We start from the raw sequence: 19,073 nt of genomic DNA on the forward strand, positions 1-19,073 counted from the left end.
TCAGTTACACAACACAAATACAGTATTTCTTTTCAAAACATATCAAACATAATGAATCCTGCACTACAGTGAAGCTGGAGCTGATGAAAGGTCATACAAATGCTGAGCAGTCTCCAATAGTGCCCTGATGCTGTATGCTTTGAAGGGAAAACTGTGATAAACAGCACTGGGATAATTCACACACAGTTTTCTAAGAATACCAAGAGCTGAAAGTTGGGTTCAGTCCTGAAACACAAGTGTCTGCATTCTCCATGAAACCCAAGCTTGTGGTGATTCCTATTTATGCTAACAAATCCAAATACCTGAAAAACACCGTCCCCTGAAATCTGCTGACCTCTTAGCCTCTGTGGTAACTTGTGATGAGTTTCACAAGCTAGTTTTGGTAAATAAAAAGGTTTTTCATCTAAAGATTTTGCAACTAAAAATAGTTGTTAAACTATTATCTATGCAACTATCATTTAAGACTGCAATCCCCTTAAATGCCCAAGATTTTAAAGACTCTTCAATTAGCAGTCTGAAATATACCAATTCCTAAAAGACATGTGGTAATCAAAAGATGGGGTATTCTGCTCTGAAGTATTCATCTCCTGAGGAGATGAATATTAGAACAGCCAAGAAGCTAAAAAATTCAGTCCAAGAGGAACAACTTGAACCTGTTCAGTGACTTTGCTATGTGTGGATCTGTTGTGCTGAACTGTCACTATTCCTGTAAGATCTGTTGTGACGCTGTAATGCGTCTGGATCAGATACAGTACTAGCAGAAAATGGTTCGGCAGCACCGAGATCAACAGAGCTACAATGGAGCGACCAAAGACCTGGTGCACTGAAGGTCCAGCTCAGGAGGCCCACTACTTTGTAAGAGAACTGTAATTTACTAACAGTGACGTCGTTTTAACACAAAACACATTTTGTTGCTATTTAATTTGGTTTAATGTATGAAAATTGAACTCATAACAGTAAGAATGCTCAAGCTTTACGTTAATTTGAATATACTAGCCCAGTAGGAAAGGGGAAGATCCTGTCATCTCACCACATCTGATTATATGCAGTAGCTGAGAAAATTAAATTGTTATGATGTATAGACTTAAGTCAATGAGGCTGTGGTGACTTACATCTGCAGGGAACCTAGCCACTGCCCATTCCTGCATCTTTGCCTGTCCTCATTGCCAAAGAAGTTTTCCAGAACTACAGTCACTTTGACTTTTATAATAACTGAGGATAAACCAATCCCAGCAATAATGTATTCAAGGACTTGATGTATATACAAGGGGTAAAAGATGGAATTAATTCCAGTCTCAGGTCTTGATTGTACAAACTGAACAGTCAATACTGTTACAGAAAGATATTGATAAAATAAGATGCTCCCTTCATGACATTTAGTACTAACACTGAAGGTTTCTCATGCTGCTGGTTAAACAAAACTCCCAGGAAATCTGATCAATACATTTTCAGAACATGGGTTGTCATTCTGTATCAGGGCAATGACTGAGCCTTTGACTGAAGCTCAAGTTGCAGTATTAGAAGCTGGACTTGCTATAGCTACTGGAAGAAATACAAAGCCATTGGAGGCTACTTCAAGATAGCACTTTTAAAGTGAGAGACTCCAGTATTGTGGTGCTAGAAGGTTGGAAAAGGAACATCTATCTACTTTACTGCTGTTGGCCCAGGATTTTTAAAAGAACCTCTCTGACTTTTTACAAAGAACATGCATCTGACAACTGAGGGAAGCAAAACAACTCACACATTCTGCTAATTAAAACAGCACTGAAAATGAATCTAGTAAACTCCATCCTAGTATAATTTGATTATTTAAAACCCAAAATTTTCACAGAAAGACAGAGCTTGCCTTGTAGGACTATGCAAGGTGCATTAACAGATTGCAATTAAATTCCTGAATACACTGAAATGTTCTGAAAATTAATGTAATCTATCATGAAATCTCAGGTGCTCTAATCTTCCCTAAGCTGTGACTAAGTTGACAGTAACTCTACTGAGCAATTTCTCGAGTTATATCTCTTCCTTCTCCCATAGGATAGGTGGCAGCTGGAAGGACAAAGTGACCACACGAAGTTTTTCCAGGAAGTGACTGATCACATCAGAAAGGCAAAGGGTTAGATGTGTCCTAGAAGATGCTTACTGGACCCGTCTGGCAAACTGAGCTCTACTGGACATGAAATATTCAAGCCTTCTACAGCCCTAAGTAATACAAATAACTGTATGTAACCTGTAAATGTTGCTATCTCACAACAGTAAATATTTTAAACAGCAGTATTTTAGAATTAAAAGTAATTTAAAATATAGCGTGACACAAAGGCAAACCCACTGTCCCCATTTTTATAATGCAAACTGACTACTTAGTCTTCCCCTTTGTGGACTGATTCCTGGCCAGTTCTTCTTCCTGCACTGCTAATCCATCCAAACACAGTAAGTAAAATACATATTGTTATAATATGCTGGGGTTTCTACACCTGCCAAATCATTCATGCAGAGGATATATCCCCACTATGCCAAAGCACACACACAGGTATTTGTCAGGAAATCCTAAGGGAGGGCCTATTCGCATTGGAATGTGTTGACTTTTTCAGAACCAAATACACCATTTTGCCTATTTTTTTCTACCTGTCACTTTTAATGACACACGCAAAGACTTCTGAGAGACTAGTGAGTCATGATCTCCCTCTGGAAGAAATGTCCTACCTAGGTCTTTTCAGACCAGTTTACAGGTGTTTTGTGATTCCATGTTCTGTTTTTGCTTTAACTGGTTGCAAGGTGCAGATGTAAAGCTTATTTGCACATTTCTTGAATGTTCCTAACCCCTTTTCTAAATGTATTGCAGGAAAATAGTGCTGCCCTTCAAGACTTAGGACAGAGAAGTGATTATTTCTGCTAGCAGCTAAGCTAGCTCATATTCAAGATCCTTCATAATCTTTGGGTGTACCAGCTGGACAGAAAGACTTGCTGCATTTCAAACTAACCTGTTCCAGGATCTCCTTTTAATTTCCTCAGACTCAGTGAGGAATCTCTTAACTGTGAAGTAGTAGCCCAGGGCAGAAATCTCATCAGCATCATGTGACCAGGTAAACCATGAATATCTCATGAAAACTTATGCTTTTGGTTTTTAACATTCTCCAGGGTTGTACTTCCAAGGTTTGAAGGATTCCTCTTCCACCTACCCACTTTGCAAACCTTGCTCTTTTAGCATTCCATTTTACTCTTTGCCTTCGTGGTACCTTTTGTGTTTGGCACACACATCTGCTGAAACCTTGCTGCCATTGTACCAGGTAGTGTGAATGCTGCCACTAACAACTTACCCTGCGTACCTCTGCATTTGCAGGTGCCTTGTCCGACGTTCTGTTTCACTGACATTCCCCTTTTCAAAGTTTAGACCTCTCTCTACGCTTTCTCCCTCAGCCTCCTCCCCCATCTCCCCCGCAAAGGAAAAAGTCAGCACTGTACCTCAGAAATTACGTTCTGCAAAAATGCTAATAAGGCCAACTGCGTTTGCATTGCCAGAAGATGCTAAGCAGTTCAAGGAAGCTGAATTAGTTCTGTTTGCCCTGATTTAGCCATCTGGACAAACATTAATATTCATGATAGGACCAGCCTTCACAGGCATCACCATAATGCCATCATACTAATAGAGATAAAGCTATTTTGCTGATCCAAAATTAACTGAACTATAAACTGATTAATATGAAAAATGATGGATCCACCTTCTATTTATGCAGCTAGGCTTTGCAACATAGGAAATACTTGGAAAATTATTCCTTTAAATATATTCATTCACTAGCCTACAAAAAAATGCCAGTCTTGCAAAGGCTGAGTTACAACATTTTTCAGTCCATTTAGTTGTGGTACTAGCATTTTGCATTCCTTGTGCTCTTCTTGTTTACTGTTTCTCCATCACAATGCAAGAGACACTGCAGCAGCTGCCTCTTAGGATACATTAAAAAGTGAAAGTTTGTTTTTTCTCAGTGTGATATTTCTGGCTTTCCTTCTTTTTACCTCAAAATGTAGAGTGAGAGACAACCAGAGAGAGGGAGACAGCTGCTCTCCTGCTGAATACTTTTTATTTCCATTAAAAATTCAACTGCTGTAAAGTGATTTCTTGAACTGACACAAAAAGAGACATCACTACAATTCACACACAAGTTCAGGGGGAAAGTACTAGGTTTTCTTTGACTGCCTTTATGTCTGAAAAAAACAGAGAAAAGTTTTTGTTTCCTTTGCACATGAGGAGTTACTGGCCCCACACATGGATGATACACCACAAAATCATCCAGCTAACTGCATATATACACAGCAGTGAAATTCTCATTCAAGACCATTAATGCTTTCAAAAGCAGCACTGGTTTAGTTACCTACTTTCAGGCTTGTTCCTTCTCTCTCTCACAAAGTCCATAGGGTCTAGATAACTGTTACAAAGCCCTCAAATGAGAAGACAAAGTAAATACACTGGAGATCTTGGTGACAAATCCATTTAACAAATATTTAAATACTAAAACCTGGGGATCCAAACCACACTGGCTTTATCTCTTTCTAAAATAGTATAACATAGCTGAATGACTGTAAATGAGATACAGTCTTGCACACCGTTTCAGGAGTCAAAAATGTAAGTAGTCTCAAAAGCAGGTTCTCAAGCTATACAACTACTCAACATGTGGGGATGGAAGCAATCGTCCAGGAGAAGATAATGTTATTTGAAAGCATTCTGGCAAATCACAGAAAGACTGATTATTATATGTCCCTGTAATTATACCTGGACTAATTCTGACTTGTGTGTTTCCAGGCACTCACATTTCTATATTCTTTCCTGACTCTTGAGACATTTTTCAAGAAAGCATCCTGTAACAATTAGATTTTTAAGACAAAAGAGTTGCCCTTCTACATAACGTTCACTGAATTAACAATATACCTCAGTTTACTTTAGATGTGGAAGAGAGTTGTGTGGTTTTTTTAAACTTGTGCCAGGTTTCAAATCACATTTGAAGTAGTATGCAAAATGAACGAAAAGCCAGCAGCTGGAACACCTTCTACAGGTGTGAACATCTTCTGTAGCTTTTAACATGGACAGGACTCCGAGCCTGGACCACTGAGCTCCCACAGCAGAAGTACTCTGGAATGCTCTTCGAGCAGTGCCATTTTCTGTTTTCTCACTAAACTCTGCCAGGCAAGTGCACACATGTCTATGAAAACACATATTCTTCACATAAATCCAATTATATATAGCAACAAAAACAACTATTTGGTGCTATTAGGTGGGAAAATGCAATCAGTTTTACCAACAACCACTCAATCAGGCAAAGAAGTCAACTGATACACTTGGCAGTCTCCTGCATTGTTCCCGAGCCAGGTTTTGGTTATTTCCTGAAAGATATGTTGACTGCTGAAGCTAAAATTTCTCAGAGTTTTAGAAGTCTGAGAGTTTCTGCTGGAGTTTTATGGTTTGTTTTTTCTCCTAATTGAAAGTAGCATTCCTTAGCAACAAGGATTACACTCTCGACCAGTGAAAATGCAATACAAAGCAGTTTAGAAGCAATGTCCTTGCTGGTTTGAATTTCATAATACAAAATCAAGAAGCCCCTGGGTTAAGCTACATGCTAATGGAAGCCAGCCCTTCAACTTCTGCATTCTCCTTCTAGGTCTTTGGTGCTGGCAGAGAGGGGTAACTCAGCATGGTCAGGAAATATGTAGAATGGGTGAGGTCAAGTATAACTGAGTCAACATGGAGATAGGCTGAGTAATAAACTGTTACCGAAATGAGGCACTGAAGAAGAATGACTATCCTCCCAAAAGCATGGAAAGCAGGGAAGGATTAATCCCTCTTCAGCTGATGCAGTTGCCAACAATCCCTCAACATCTGAACATCAACAAGAAACTGGCTCCTGGACAAAGAGCAGAGAGCTGAAGTTGAATCCACGCAGGACTGAAACACTGATGGGAAAGGTTTTGGAGAATAAAGAGATACTGTTTCCACTTTCCATTGGCATACTATCTCTTTTTGTCAAATCAACAGAAAGATCATGAGATATCACTTTCCAAAAATACCACCTTTTATCTCCAATTTACTATGAAACTTGGCCTTGCTTTCCCAGACAAGACCTAGCGCAGAAATCCACAAATCTCCTCCTCCAGATTCAATCATTCTAATCCTCCTTCCCTGCACCAAGGTTTCAGACTATTCACAGGCTTGAACACGTCTGATCCAAGTTCAAGACCCCATTTGGCTCCTGGTCTTCTTAGTAACTTCCAAAAAATCAACGGATCAGGTCCCGGTGATAATAAAGTTTAAATTAACCACTCTGGCAGCTACATTTCTTTTGAACTGAAAAGACCACAAAGCTCTGGATGAACCAAAGGGGTCGTGGGGCTGAAGCATTCTCAGCCAAGTGGCTCTGGCAATGGAATAACAGACCATTTCTGAAAAATGCTGTAAAACCTTCACAGTTTGGAGAGTTTTTCCTCTGTAAGAATTACACTTCCATTCACATGCCCTGTCCCGACCAATTCAAAATCTGAACGAACAAATTAAAGCAATTTTCCTACCTTACATATGACTTCTCCTTAGAAAGAGAGCAGCTTCCTGCAGGAGGTTCCATTTTCTCTGTGCACTGCCTAAAAAGCAGCGTAAGTATGTGCTGCTACTTTGCACAGGTGCACTGCAAATCCTCGTTCTTACTATCTGCCCCACAGCTGAAGCATAACACAGAGCTTTTCAGAAACACAGTTTCAAGTAAGTACTCCCTGTCCCAAAGAACTAAAGACTTCAGGCTATATGAGCAAATCTTTCTGAACAAGTGCCAGCAAGGTGAAAGAGAGAAGAGGCAAACGACTTCTTTCTTCCTAACACTTCCCACACAGAGACTGGTCATGTTTCTATTTGCGCTCATCTTTACTTTGCTGACTCAAACACTGATGCTCCAAAAATGTAAAACAGCAATGAGTATAAAAATGCTAAGTGGACACATTAACTGAATAGCACAATGAGTCTTCAGCTCTCCCTCCATCTCTGGTTTGTCACTGCCATTGACATCCTTCCTTTCCTGAGGGAGGGGAAGACATGGTAGAGTGTGCAGAGCTTAACAAACCCCAGATTCTGGTCAACTAAAATAAGAATATTGTGACCTATCCGAGTGTCATGTCAGATCAAGGTAAAGAGTTGCAAGATACACTGTTGAGGGCGATCTGTACATCCTACTACACTGTGCATCGAAGGGGATGCAGAAATCCATTCAGCCATTCGCTTTTTGCAGTAACAAACATCAAACACCCTGTCTACAAGGATGAGCCAAACATTAGAACAGTTGTATTACTCCTTTCAGAGTCACTAAAGGAAAAATTTCTTTGCAAGACTCATCTGAAACAGTGTTGACATGAAACGCTGCAGGAGCTACTGAGAAAACATGAGCCACAATGCTGTCAGCCCATAAACATCCCCCATGTTACAGCCCTCATGACTAGAACAAATGGCACCATCTCGTCAGCTCTCTCAGTGTCTTGCCACTACAGGCTGGATGAAGAGCATCAAGGGAAAGATTAGGCAAGGCACAGATGAAGCGAGTGGGAAGAAGCAAGCACATTGAAGCATCACCTTGTTGCTCTGCTCCTTCAATTACCCGCTCAATAACTGCAGTATCGGCTAGGGTTTCTGGCAGGAAAAACCTTGTCTGGAATAAACCCACAGAGGGATGCCACGGCTCCTGAAGCCACAGATGAACCCTAGAGGCTCCAAGGAGAACATCCTTGTTGTCTACCTTCCCCAAAACTCAAGGCAAAGCCTATAAAGTCCTCATCTGAGTACTGAAATCTGCAGCGTAGCTGCTCATTGTTAGTGAGAAAAGGAGAGCACAACTAAAAAAAGGCACAGTGCACCAAGCTCTTTAACCCTTCTCCTTCCTTCTTTTTGGAAGCTGCACTCTCAGCAGAATGATGCATGAAAACCTGCTTGAGACAAAAAGGCAAAGGAAAGACAATGCTAATAAAACTATGTATAGATACCAGGGGCAAAAAAAAAAAAGAGAGAGAAATCTATTATTTCAGAAATAGCTGCATAATAATGCAGCTTTAAAACAACATAATAAAAAGAGGCGGGAGAAAGAAAGGTTAACTAGCACTTAAAATTCACATTACTTTTCCACATAAAATCTGCCTGTCACTATTATGTGGCACCATAAAAATCAAGTCACCAAGCGAAGAACAAAACCAGCTTCCAGCACGTATAAACATATAAAACAAGAATACAAAGTCTCCACAAAAACATTTAAACATTTTAAGTATATATAAAAAAACCCACATATTTTGTCTATAAAAGGGTGCAATAGGATCGTAAACATTCACAGAACCCTTAACACAAGCAAGCAGAAATCACTAGTTTTAATAGCAAGTCTGACACAAAGGTTTGAAATGCTTGTAAAAATAGTCCAAAATATTAAAGACAGTTAAGCTGTGGTGGGTTTTGTTTATCTGTTTTATATAACAAGCGGATTTATCTTGAAAGACAGCTGAAGTCTCCTTCCCCTGTCCTCTTTTTGCATTTTAATGGTACTGCTCAATTATGCAGCATGCAATGTTAAAATCCTTATATGCGATTTAACCATTGTCTGCACTCCTTGTGGCTTGAATAAACTGCCTAGTTAATTAATGACACTTCTTCAATGCTATAAAAAGCCTCTAGCCAATTTTCCCAGTAATCCGAGTAATTCATCCATCAATGAAAATAAGTCTTTCAGTTCTTCCTCAAAGACTGTATCTTACAGTGCAATTCTGAGTGGCCCTAGTCATTTGTAAACATATATGTAAGGTCATTTGATAGTCTCTGCACCCAGAATTGATGGGGAAAAGGTGCATTTTTATATGTTAAGACACAAAAATATTGATATTCCCTGGCATTTTAAAGGCTCCTTTTCATGAACCTGTAAAGATCCTTACTAGGGACAGGAAGTATTCTAATAAAGACAAAAATCATTGCTTACACTTTCAAATTTTACAGGCTGTAATCTTTTTTCATTTTGTCCTTCCTTCCCTTCATTCATAATAATTAAGGTAAATATTTGCCTTCCCTATGCTGCCCCAGTTGCCTGTTTGTAGCTCCCTTTCATCATTCTGTCAACTCATTAGAAGGCTGTCTTCAGGATTTTTTTTCCACACAGCTAGATGTCTGAGCATAATTAAACTTGCTCAGTGTGATTACCACAACAGCAAGGACTACCTTAATCAGATGTGCACTACAGCACCTGATTAAAAACAAAACGGTAGGGTGAATGGAAGCACAAACTCCTCGTTCCAGAGTAGCAGGCAAAAGAAGACGTAGGTGAGAAGATGACATCATGGCCCAAACAGATGCAACATTTTCAAACATTTATAAATTCCTTATTTTTAAGCCATGTTCTGGAAGCTAGGTAAGGCTACTATCCCTACTTTCAGCTCAGGAGGTGTTCAGAACACCTATTTCCCTGAAAAGGTGGTAGCAACTGCAAATCATAGTCCACAGATGAAAATGGGAGAGGATCCAAAAGCAGACTCTACTATCGTGGATTTATTAGTTACAATTCCTGCCAGGGACTAAAGCCACACCAAAACCGAGGAGCCTGAGAGGCAATCTCACGAAATGCCTGGTGCCACCGGTAAAACATTTGAGAGCGCTGCTTCTTAATTAGCTCCTACCTCCCGGTGAGAACTGTGCCATAGCTCCTACCTCACAGCAGCCCCTTGGCACAGCACGGCGCTGATCATGGCAGGGCGACCTAAGGCACCAAGTGCTGCACTAGCACACAGGTCCCACCTGACTACACTGCTGGACCCAGAAAGTATTCCCTCCTTCACGTGAAGCTCCTTTCTGGGTCCCGGGCTCCACACTGAAGTGCTGCAGACAGGGTGCTGCAGGCAGGGTGAAGGAGCTGAAGCCTGCCCCTGCCTCGTGCCCGTGCCCGTCAGGGAAGAAGATGCTGAAGCGTCTGCGGTTGCCATGGGAGTCAAGATGGCGAGCACTGGGAGCAGGAGTGACTACCAGCATAGAAACAGCCTTCCTGCGCAGCTACTGCAAGCTAAAAAAGATTTAAAAAAACCCCAACGCACAGACCTCCCGCACTCTGCGTTTTGAGACAAAGCAGTTTCATCTGCTACTGGTCTCATCGTTCTCTTCCAGTGTCTTGTAAGACCCTGCAGTGCGCACGGTATCTGTTCCTAGCGTGGTGCTGCTTTTCTCTTCCACTGAGAGCAGAATTTTGTATGATTAGACACAGAACAGGCTGAAACTTGGGCCCTGTATTTACACATTCTCAGTACTAATGCATGTTGCATTGCGAGGGGACCACATACAATTGTTAATGCTGTACCCTGTGGGATGCAAATCAAATTAGCTAACTGCTCATATACCTATTTTCGAAGCAAACAGAAGGAAGCACACTGGCACAGTTCACACGTACCTGTAGTCTGTCATGTCCTGGCCAAAGAGAATCCTGGCCAGTCCCTGAATTTCAACAAATAAAAGCTTACAACAGGAAAGAAGGGGGTGGAAAAATAGAAATGGGCTCTTACGGCTGTCAGAAAAGTCTAATAATTTACACTAGCTGAGGCGCAGGGAACAAATATAGATTAATAGCACCTCTTGGGATATGCAGGAATTAATATATTCATTCACTTTCATCAAGGCTTCCCTCTGTTGGAGAGCGATTTCCTTCTGATTTCCTTCTCACACACAGAAACAGCAACAGAAACAACCTCAGTGAAGTCCAGGGAGTTACACTATATTGCTATAAACAAAAGGATAATCAGACCCCTCTACAGTTCTCACCCAGCTCTCTGACACTGTGCCTTTCTCCATCGTGAACAGAGATAAGCCTCTTTAATAGGTAAAATCTGGGAGAAGGAGAGGGAGAGGATGGCCCAAGGGCAGCAGTTGTTGACAGAAAAATGTCACTGAGCAAGCAGGAGGGGAGCAAGCACACAGGAGGGGGGATGAAGCACTGGAAAGATATTTTATATGACTTATGGACTTAGGAAAAATCCTTAATTACTTATTGACATTGCTTCTATAATTATAAATAAACCCTTTGGCTAGACAAAACTCAAGTTTTTCTCACTTGGGAAGTCATTCAATCTACTCAGTATGTACGCTCCCTCTTTGCAAACAAGCGTGGTACGACACCACAGAACTGTCTCAAGACAGGGTACAGCATTCTCTGATACTTCAAATTTACTTTCATTTCAAATATACTTTTCATCCTTACATGATCCTAGGTGAGCTTTTGCACCAGAAAAATACTCCACACGACCCTGAGGAAGTAGGCTCTACTACAGCCTTTTGTAGCCCTGAAAAAAAACATTTCAAAACAGTGAAAGGAAGGTCACACTCCTGAGCGATCCCACCCATCTGAGTTTAACCCAAGTATGGCACTCTGCTTGAGATAGAGAGGACCCAGTCCTGCGAAGTCTTCCTATTGTGTGTATTTGCTTATTACCCTCAAGAGACCATTGGTATAACAGGGCTCTCTGCCTTGGCCAGATGGGTGCTCTGGTTATAGTGTACATAAGCAGGAAACACCTAAATGAGCAGGACCACAGACGCACAATGAAGTGAGAAAATTAACTTCTAGTCCTCTACAATAAACATGCAGAATCACAATCAGAAGGCCTATGTATTGAATTAGCTGAAGAAGCCCATAGCTCAAAGTCCAGACTCAAGACCTGGGTGCCAATCCCAGTAAAAATCTGCTGATGACCTTCACAAGAAGATCATCTGACAACATACAATGCTGAGAAAGAAAGCATTGCAGTCAACCAGATTGTATCAACTGTCCTACGACTCACAGTAAGTTTGTCCCCAACAGACAAGGAGAGCTCAAGAAATCCTGAAAAACAACAGCCATAGGAAGAATAACACCGCTCTCTTCCTAAAAGAAAATGCAGAACAGTTGCATCTAGTATTAATAACATCAGCCAATAACTTCATCAGGGCAAAGTATGCACCAAATCAGTTAAGACACAACTATATGCTCAATTTCAGCGGGACTGTACCCCACCCTGGCCATCCCTAGCTCTCATCCCATGTGTAGGCTCCAAAAAGGATTTGGGAAGCGTTAACTATGGAGTTTCAACCACAGGTGGCATCAGCCACTACCTCAGGTGCTTTACTTACAAGCCTGTCTCAACACACAGCAAGGACACAGAGGCCACGCGCTCTGTCAGACAAGAAGATGGTTGACAATACTGTAGCTCCAACCATTTCTTGCCCCCAACAGAAAGACGGTGGTAGGGAATTACCCTCCTCTTGCAGAGCTGCTACAGAACCGTGGTGAGGAGTGCCAGAGGCGATAGCCTACTGGTGTTGAATAGACAGACAGGAGAAAAGATGGAAAATGAGACTTGAAGAAAAGAGGAGGATGCATGCAGCAGAAGGCTGAGGGGGAAAGTTAAGAGAACTGAAGAGTAAGGCAAACAGACAGGCTATATTGAGCAAATTTTTATCAGGACAATAGAAAACTGATACTGAACAATACATTCCCCTTAGAAATTTAACTTTCCGAGTTAATTGTGTTAAAGGTCATGGGACCATAGAGTGTAACGTTTTCCAGGAATACTTTCACTAGCAATCTTCAGGGTGCCAGAGGGGTGACAAAAAGAATAGTATGAAAATATAAATTTACATGTTGGCATTTATCTTTCATTCACTGTACTGACAAGTACATTACATTAGTCAATAGGGAAGATGCTGAATAGACTAGAATAATATTCTGTTCTCGTTTGCATAGATACAAATCAGGAGAGAAATGAGATAAGGGGATAAGCTAGTAAGGGTATCCATTTCCATATGTGCTTTTTTGTCTGTAATATATGCAATGTCCTTCGCCCCCAATTTGCTATTTTTAGTTTGAACTGAGCATAGTCTCTCGCCTAGTACCTCAGTGAATCATACTTCCTTGTGCCTCCAGAGGCAAATACATCTAAATACATTTTAGAAGATCGCTTCTTTCCACAAACTCCAGAGAACAGTACAAAGATCCATCATCACTTAACATGCAAAAACCCCACATTTAGGAGAACTGTGCAGAGCAGCATCAAGCTCGTGGCTGGTTTTGGTCTCTATTTCAGTGAGTTTGTCAGCAGCAGAGCCTGTAACTCAAGCAAGTGATTTTCACACAGCTGGAATTGGCCATTATGTTCGAATGTGCTTATCTGGACACTGAACAAGTGTTTGTTTCCCAGAATAACCGCTTATGGAGCATCCAGATCAGAAAGTACAAACATATTGGCTAAACTGAATTAGAGGCAGTCAGTCACCCCAAATTAAACACTCAAGTGAAGATATTTCCAAATACAGCAGCAACAACTGAGTATCACACAAATGGGGTAGTCTCATGTTTAAAACATAGGATTGAGAGCTATTAGATCTTAGTTTCCCATCCTATTTCTGCTGCTTGTCTTTTCCTCTTGATCTCGAGTAAATTATTTATTTTCAAGATTTACATTTTGCCAGATTCAAAAAGAGGGAAGTTAGACTCCCTGGCTTTAAAGAGCAGTGTTGCAGTAATTAATTCATTATTCTTTGCAGAGTGCTCTGAAATTATTAGATGCTGCTGCAGAAATGCATATTATTAGTGCTATTATATTCCATTAGCAACTCCCAAAATAACTCTACCTTGAATGGATTTATAGTATTCTAAATTAAAGTCAGTGGTACCTTGAGTCTTGAACCAGCACCTTTTCATAGCGGTGTAAAATGAAGGAAGATAATCCAGTTGTGATCATAACACAGTTTCTCTTTGCACTATTCTACCCCCATAATTTCTTTCAGTACCATATTATACACACATTAACCATAATGACAGCAAGCATGGGGAAGGAAAGACTGTTCCAGTAAGCTCAACAGTGAATGGCAAAGGGTCATTGTAAATTCTGCAAATGAAACCAATGGGCGAGCTCAAGCCCCGCTCTAAATGGTGATGTGACCAATATCATATGCTTCTTTAGAAAAACAATAAAGAAGAATTATTCAACTGGCCTTTTCAAGGCTCAGCAAGTTTTGACTCAACGGTTGGAAAAATGGCCTTCTTTTAAATTATGTTGTTTGCATAAGGCTGAGGTGTCTCTCTGACACTCAATCAATTGGATGCATTTGCTCAAGTGAAGGCAAACATAACCATAACTGTCACTGGAACTCCTTTTGCTGCAAGTGCAGACTGGACAGCTGTACACAAAAATGACCAGTCAGATGTTTACTAGCCCAGGCTGTACCTCTGCTCCAATGCATTTTCAAGATAGCTGTATCAACAAATTAGGGGTATGATTACAGACTCCCATCTCAAACAACTAACTTTGAATAAGACTGCATGTGAAATCGAGGTGAAAAGTGATGATAGGTAACTTGGTACATTATTGTATTTGCCTAATGAGAACGACAGGATGAACTAAATTTTCGTTATCTGTGGGAGCACCAGTTTTGACAGAAACTGCTCTTACAAAGAGACCATTTTACTTAACAACTTTTTAAGAGTTGTATTCTATAGCATATCGATGCAACACAATTAATACCTCTAAAAGCCCCGTTACCTGTTGGTCATCTGGAGTCCATATGCCACAGGTGATCTGACTCTCCAAGTTTATTTCTGAAGACCAGTGTCTTTGTCCACTGACTGAACCGACCAGCACAAATCCATCTCTATAGGAGATAAGTGCTTGAGTCCCATCATGGCTCCATGTAAAGTCGCTTACCTTAACATATAAAAGACAAGAAAAAAGATATATGGGCCACGAAGGAATTTTTTGTTGTTTTAATAAAAGGTAGCACTGCAAAGAACTAGACAGGGCAACTATTAGCCCAGTTGTAGCTCTGATGTCACGGCTATCGGCTAAAGAAACTGTGCTTGCAAAGTGTCTTTGTGACAATTCTTGCATATTCCTTTCAATAAAGAAATGTTTCATTTTCTCCTGTGCTTTTTGAGAGGTATAAAGCACCATTCATTGTCCTCTTCATTTTGCTTCTCAGGACTTGATCACTCTCGACTGCAGAGAAAACATGCATACCAACCTGTGCCCCACGATCATTCACAAGCTCCACAGACCATCTGCCTTCATATTGTATCCAAACAAATATTCCTCCATCTGCATCGCAGGTTGCTAATTTCTGGAATGGTTCGTTCCATCTCACCAGCACAACCTTAAAAGATTACAAACAGAACCAGCATTACCAAAACAGTGTGTTGCGCTAACAAGTATTCAACAATAACCAGTTAAACGATACTGCAAAATAAACATCATCATATTTAAATCCTAAAGAAGATGTACAAAACAGCAATTTTCAGCACAGCATCAGGCGCCTCTCAAGAACAGCTGGAATCGTTTTGTCATGGCTGTCAGGAAATGCACAATCTCTCACCGTCAGGCCTTTTTGGAAGGCATTGCATGCTTTCAATAAAATCATACTGTACACTGGAACGCAGGACTTCATTACAGAAGCAGCAAACAGGAGGCCCCGTACAGACCATCCAACACTCCTTCAAATGATTTCCCCCACTGTAATCTCAGAGACTGTCAGACTCTATGTCAAATCATCACCTCTTGCTGCCTTCAAATGAAGTTGCATGCACTGTTATCAGGTTGAATTTGAATACTCATATCAATAGTGACATGAAAAAAAATTTGAGAGTCCCAAATTATTAAAAAATTGAAATTTCATAGAAAAGCTGCCTTGCTAATGAGTGCAGCAGGAATACAAAGCAGTTTTAGGCTCTTCTCTCTGCATTAGAGCTATCTGGGCTTTTCTGGAGAATCTAATCAAGTCTAAACTTACCAAACTGCTCTCTCATTTCTAATTAATATCAAATTTAACAAATACAGTATCCCTTGAGACCTCAGTATAGAACTGAAAAAAACATGTCATCCTAGTGCTTGAAGCAGAAATTAGCTGTAAAACCATTTACCTTCTGTTAGTGACTTTTTCTTAAAAACTTTTTTCCGAATTAGTTTTATTTCAAAAACATGCAGATATATATAGGACGCTTACATTCATACACAAGGAGATTCCCCCCCCCCCAGTTACTTTACAGAGACACAGCATATACAAAGAAAACATATATTAAATAGTCAATCAGTAGGGTGTTATTTTAACTAAATGGACATCCAGCTTTAATGATGCTTTCTCATAAATCTAAATAGATAATTAATCATTTAAAAGAGAGAGCAAGAGAAGATTCTCCCAAAATATATTTTGCTGTTTACAGAGATGGACTGATGCTCCTGAAGATCCCACTCCTACAAGCTCTGAGTAGACAGACCCACCATAGTTCACAACAAAATCAGCAGTCATTTTCAGAATTAGGATATAAATACGCATACCCGAAACCTAAACTTAACAGCTGAAAAAAGATGATCTTACACTTATTTAGTGAGTGCTACATTTGTTCACAGAGCGTCAAGGGTCAGAAGTTCAGAACGTGTACATCAGTGGCGCTCGCCAGCCTGGAGCATCAATCCTTGAATGATTAAAAAGAAAACTGTTTCTTTGTGCATACATGAAGATTATGGGGAGAAATGAGTATGACAAACCACCTCTCTGTTGTTAAGCAGCTAAGAAGAATCCCATTGAAATTCTGCAGAAATACACTTGCTTCTGCTTGATTATGACCTTGCAGCTGCACTGCAAGTCACAAGTCCTGTCTCCAGTGGGGTGGATTATATCATACCACTAGATGGATTATATCACACACTGCCTTTTTTTTTTTTTTGAAGAGCAGTAAATAAAATATCCCAACATATTAATACAAGCAGCTGTACTTTGGTAGAAGTTTGACTCTGTCCCTTCCGTCTAAGCAGGAATAGCACAGATTTGTCAAAATTTTGTTTTCTATTTGGTGTAACTCCCATGCACAAAACAATCATTTCATCCACCCTGAGGCAAAATGCAATGTCGTAACTGTACTTGCCAGTAATGTCTAACAGTATTACAGGAGAAGTGAAGAAAACCCTCTAAGTAACACAAGGATAACACTGAAAAATCTTCATCCCAACCTTTAATAGAGTGAAAGGTACTTATCACCACCGAAAATCAGACCTTTAATGCTTAGACAGTGCCCATGTTGGACATTTCACAGATCATACAGAATAAATTGCTAGAGAAAATTTAGGAACAAAAGATAAAACTAATAGTTCAAATAACATGGTTTTTAACTAACACCATCAAAGGTGCTACTATCTGTCTTAAAATTGTCCTGTTCTGCCTGGCAAAGATTTGAGACGAGCATATGATTTTATAGATTAGACAACCTGGCTGACTTAATGATACGAATTATGGGCAAAGTGACAATAGTTACCTTGCTGTGGTTTGTCTCTTTTCTATTTTAAATAGGAATCTTGTTAAAACTTGAAGATACCTTTTGATTCAAATTCTGTACAAACTGTCTTTTGTTTGGATTTGATAAAACATCCAAGGGTACCTTTGAATGTAAACAAGATTAACCAGAGCATCGCTCCCTCCGTCCCAATTAGATAGAAATTAGTAAATTCCAAAATAAACTTATTGCTTTATAGTCACAAATGAAAGTGAGACAATGATTTTATATGTCTTCTGATAACATGCTTATAAGGAAGCAAATTTGTGATTTGAAAATTCAGCTTCTTTAAACACAGAGTAAATGTTATCATTTATGAGGTCATTTTAAAGATGCTTCCACCATTTATATTTAACATCCAACTACAGGTGCTGAGTCCACAGCTGCTTTGAATATTACCATTTTAATTTTATTTCATTTTTCATAACATACTGAAGCAGAGATAAAGAAAGGAAGAAGTATTACCCTAAGAATTAAAATTGCTTTTGGCTTTTATGTTGGCTAAAATGTAAAGCATATGAAAACATGCCCCATTGATATCACACTTAAATAACACGTAAGCTTGAATTACCCCTCTGCAAAGAGGAATTTTATTGCTAACCCATAAACGCAAAGATATCATTACTTTCACTAACAGCTTCGACTCACAGGGGACCCATTTTTACTTCTGCCTTTATGGTTCTCTGCTTCCTACTTAGCATCTTCACACAGGTACTGAAGGACTAAACTGTTTTATCTTGTACTGAAAGAATGAAAATGTTGGTATGCCAAAGAAAGTTATCTGTGGACTATTTGTGTTCCACACAGCCTTTGTATATCGCCTAATTATTTGGTCGGTTTGTTGTTTGTTTGTGGTTTTTTAAACACTATAAAAATGGCAAATGTGTTTGTTCTACTCTAGAAAAAATTTGTATCACAGATATTAATCAGGTTCTAAACTGCTATCTCTTACATGGAATGATCTCCCATGAATAAAACTTCAAGGAACTCCTGGCCTAATATATTAAGTACAATGTAAAGGCCATTATATCACCCCCAAACAGGATGCTGTCCATGAAGTTCAATGAGCTTTTGAACCAGGGTTGTGTGTTTTCTTTTAGCTCCTTCTTATACAATGCATAGCGGTGAAAAATTTGTTTTGAAAGCAGAACATACAGCATCTTCAATAGCTCTGTTTCAATTGTCAACTTGATTTTCAGGAATTAAATTTAATTAATCCTAAAGGTGCTAGAAACTCTCCCCAAGAACTGACTGCATACTATAATGCTGCAAACAGAGCAGAACCAGCAAAAAATAAAACCCTTAAAAATTATTTTCATCACAAATTAAGGGTATGTGAGGATTTATTATCCTCAACGTTAAAAAACTTGTTTACGTATAAAATTAAAAGAGAAAATTTTGTTAACTTGCACCTGGGAGATAAATCTGTGCATTCACTTCCAGTACTACAGACTAATCAAAAATGAAATAATGGATGACATTTCTCAATTAAAAATGTTGTGCAAACATAAATTATAGTTTATGAACCTCAGTTACTTCCTTTGACTTCTTATCTTCACAGATGCCCCATTTGGAAAAAGGCCTTGTCTGGTGCCAAAGGAAACATCTGTATTATTCTAACTGAAAAAACAACAGCCAATAATTTTTTTTTTTTAAGATCACTTAATTACGCTTTAAAATTTCCATTTTCATTCACTCTAATGTTTTTGGTTCACTACTGCAAATAACAAAACAAAGGCCAATCAGTCT

General features: G+C 39.6%; 1 protein-coding gene across 4 annotated transcripts in view; it reads right to left on the reverse strand.

Annotated features, from left to right (window-relative positions):
* TULP4 (TUB like protein 4) overlaps nucleotides 1–19,073 on the reverse strand; it is a 163,388-nt gene that overhangs the window by 44,492 nt on the left and 99,823 nt on the right. For all 4 annotated transcript variants that reach the window (XM_052784610.1, XM_052784608.1, XM_052784609.1 and 1 more), the window contains exons 3-4: nucleotides 15,026–15,154; nucleotides 14,548–14,709 (exon numbers count right to left, since the gene is read on the reverse strand). In XM_052784610.1, the coding sequence (XP_052640570.1) occupies nucleotides 14,548–14,709; nucleotides 15,026–15,154 (291 nt within the window). The remainder of the gene's footprint in view (nucleotides 1–14,547; nucleotides 14,710–15,025; nucleotides 15,155–19,073) is intronic.

The sequence above is a fragment of the Harpia harpyja genome, chromosome 4, assembly GCF_026419915.1.
Source record: "Harpia harpyja isolate bHarHar1 chromosome 4, bHarHar1 primary haplotype, whole genome shotgun sequence".
Lineage (NCBI taxonomy): Eukaryota > Metazoa > Chordata > Aves > Accipitriformes > Accipitridae > Harpia > Harpia harpyja.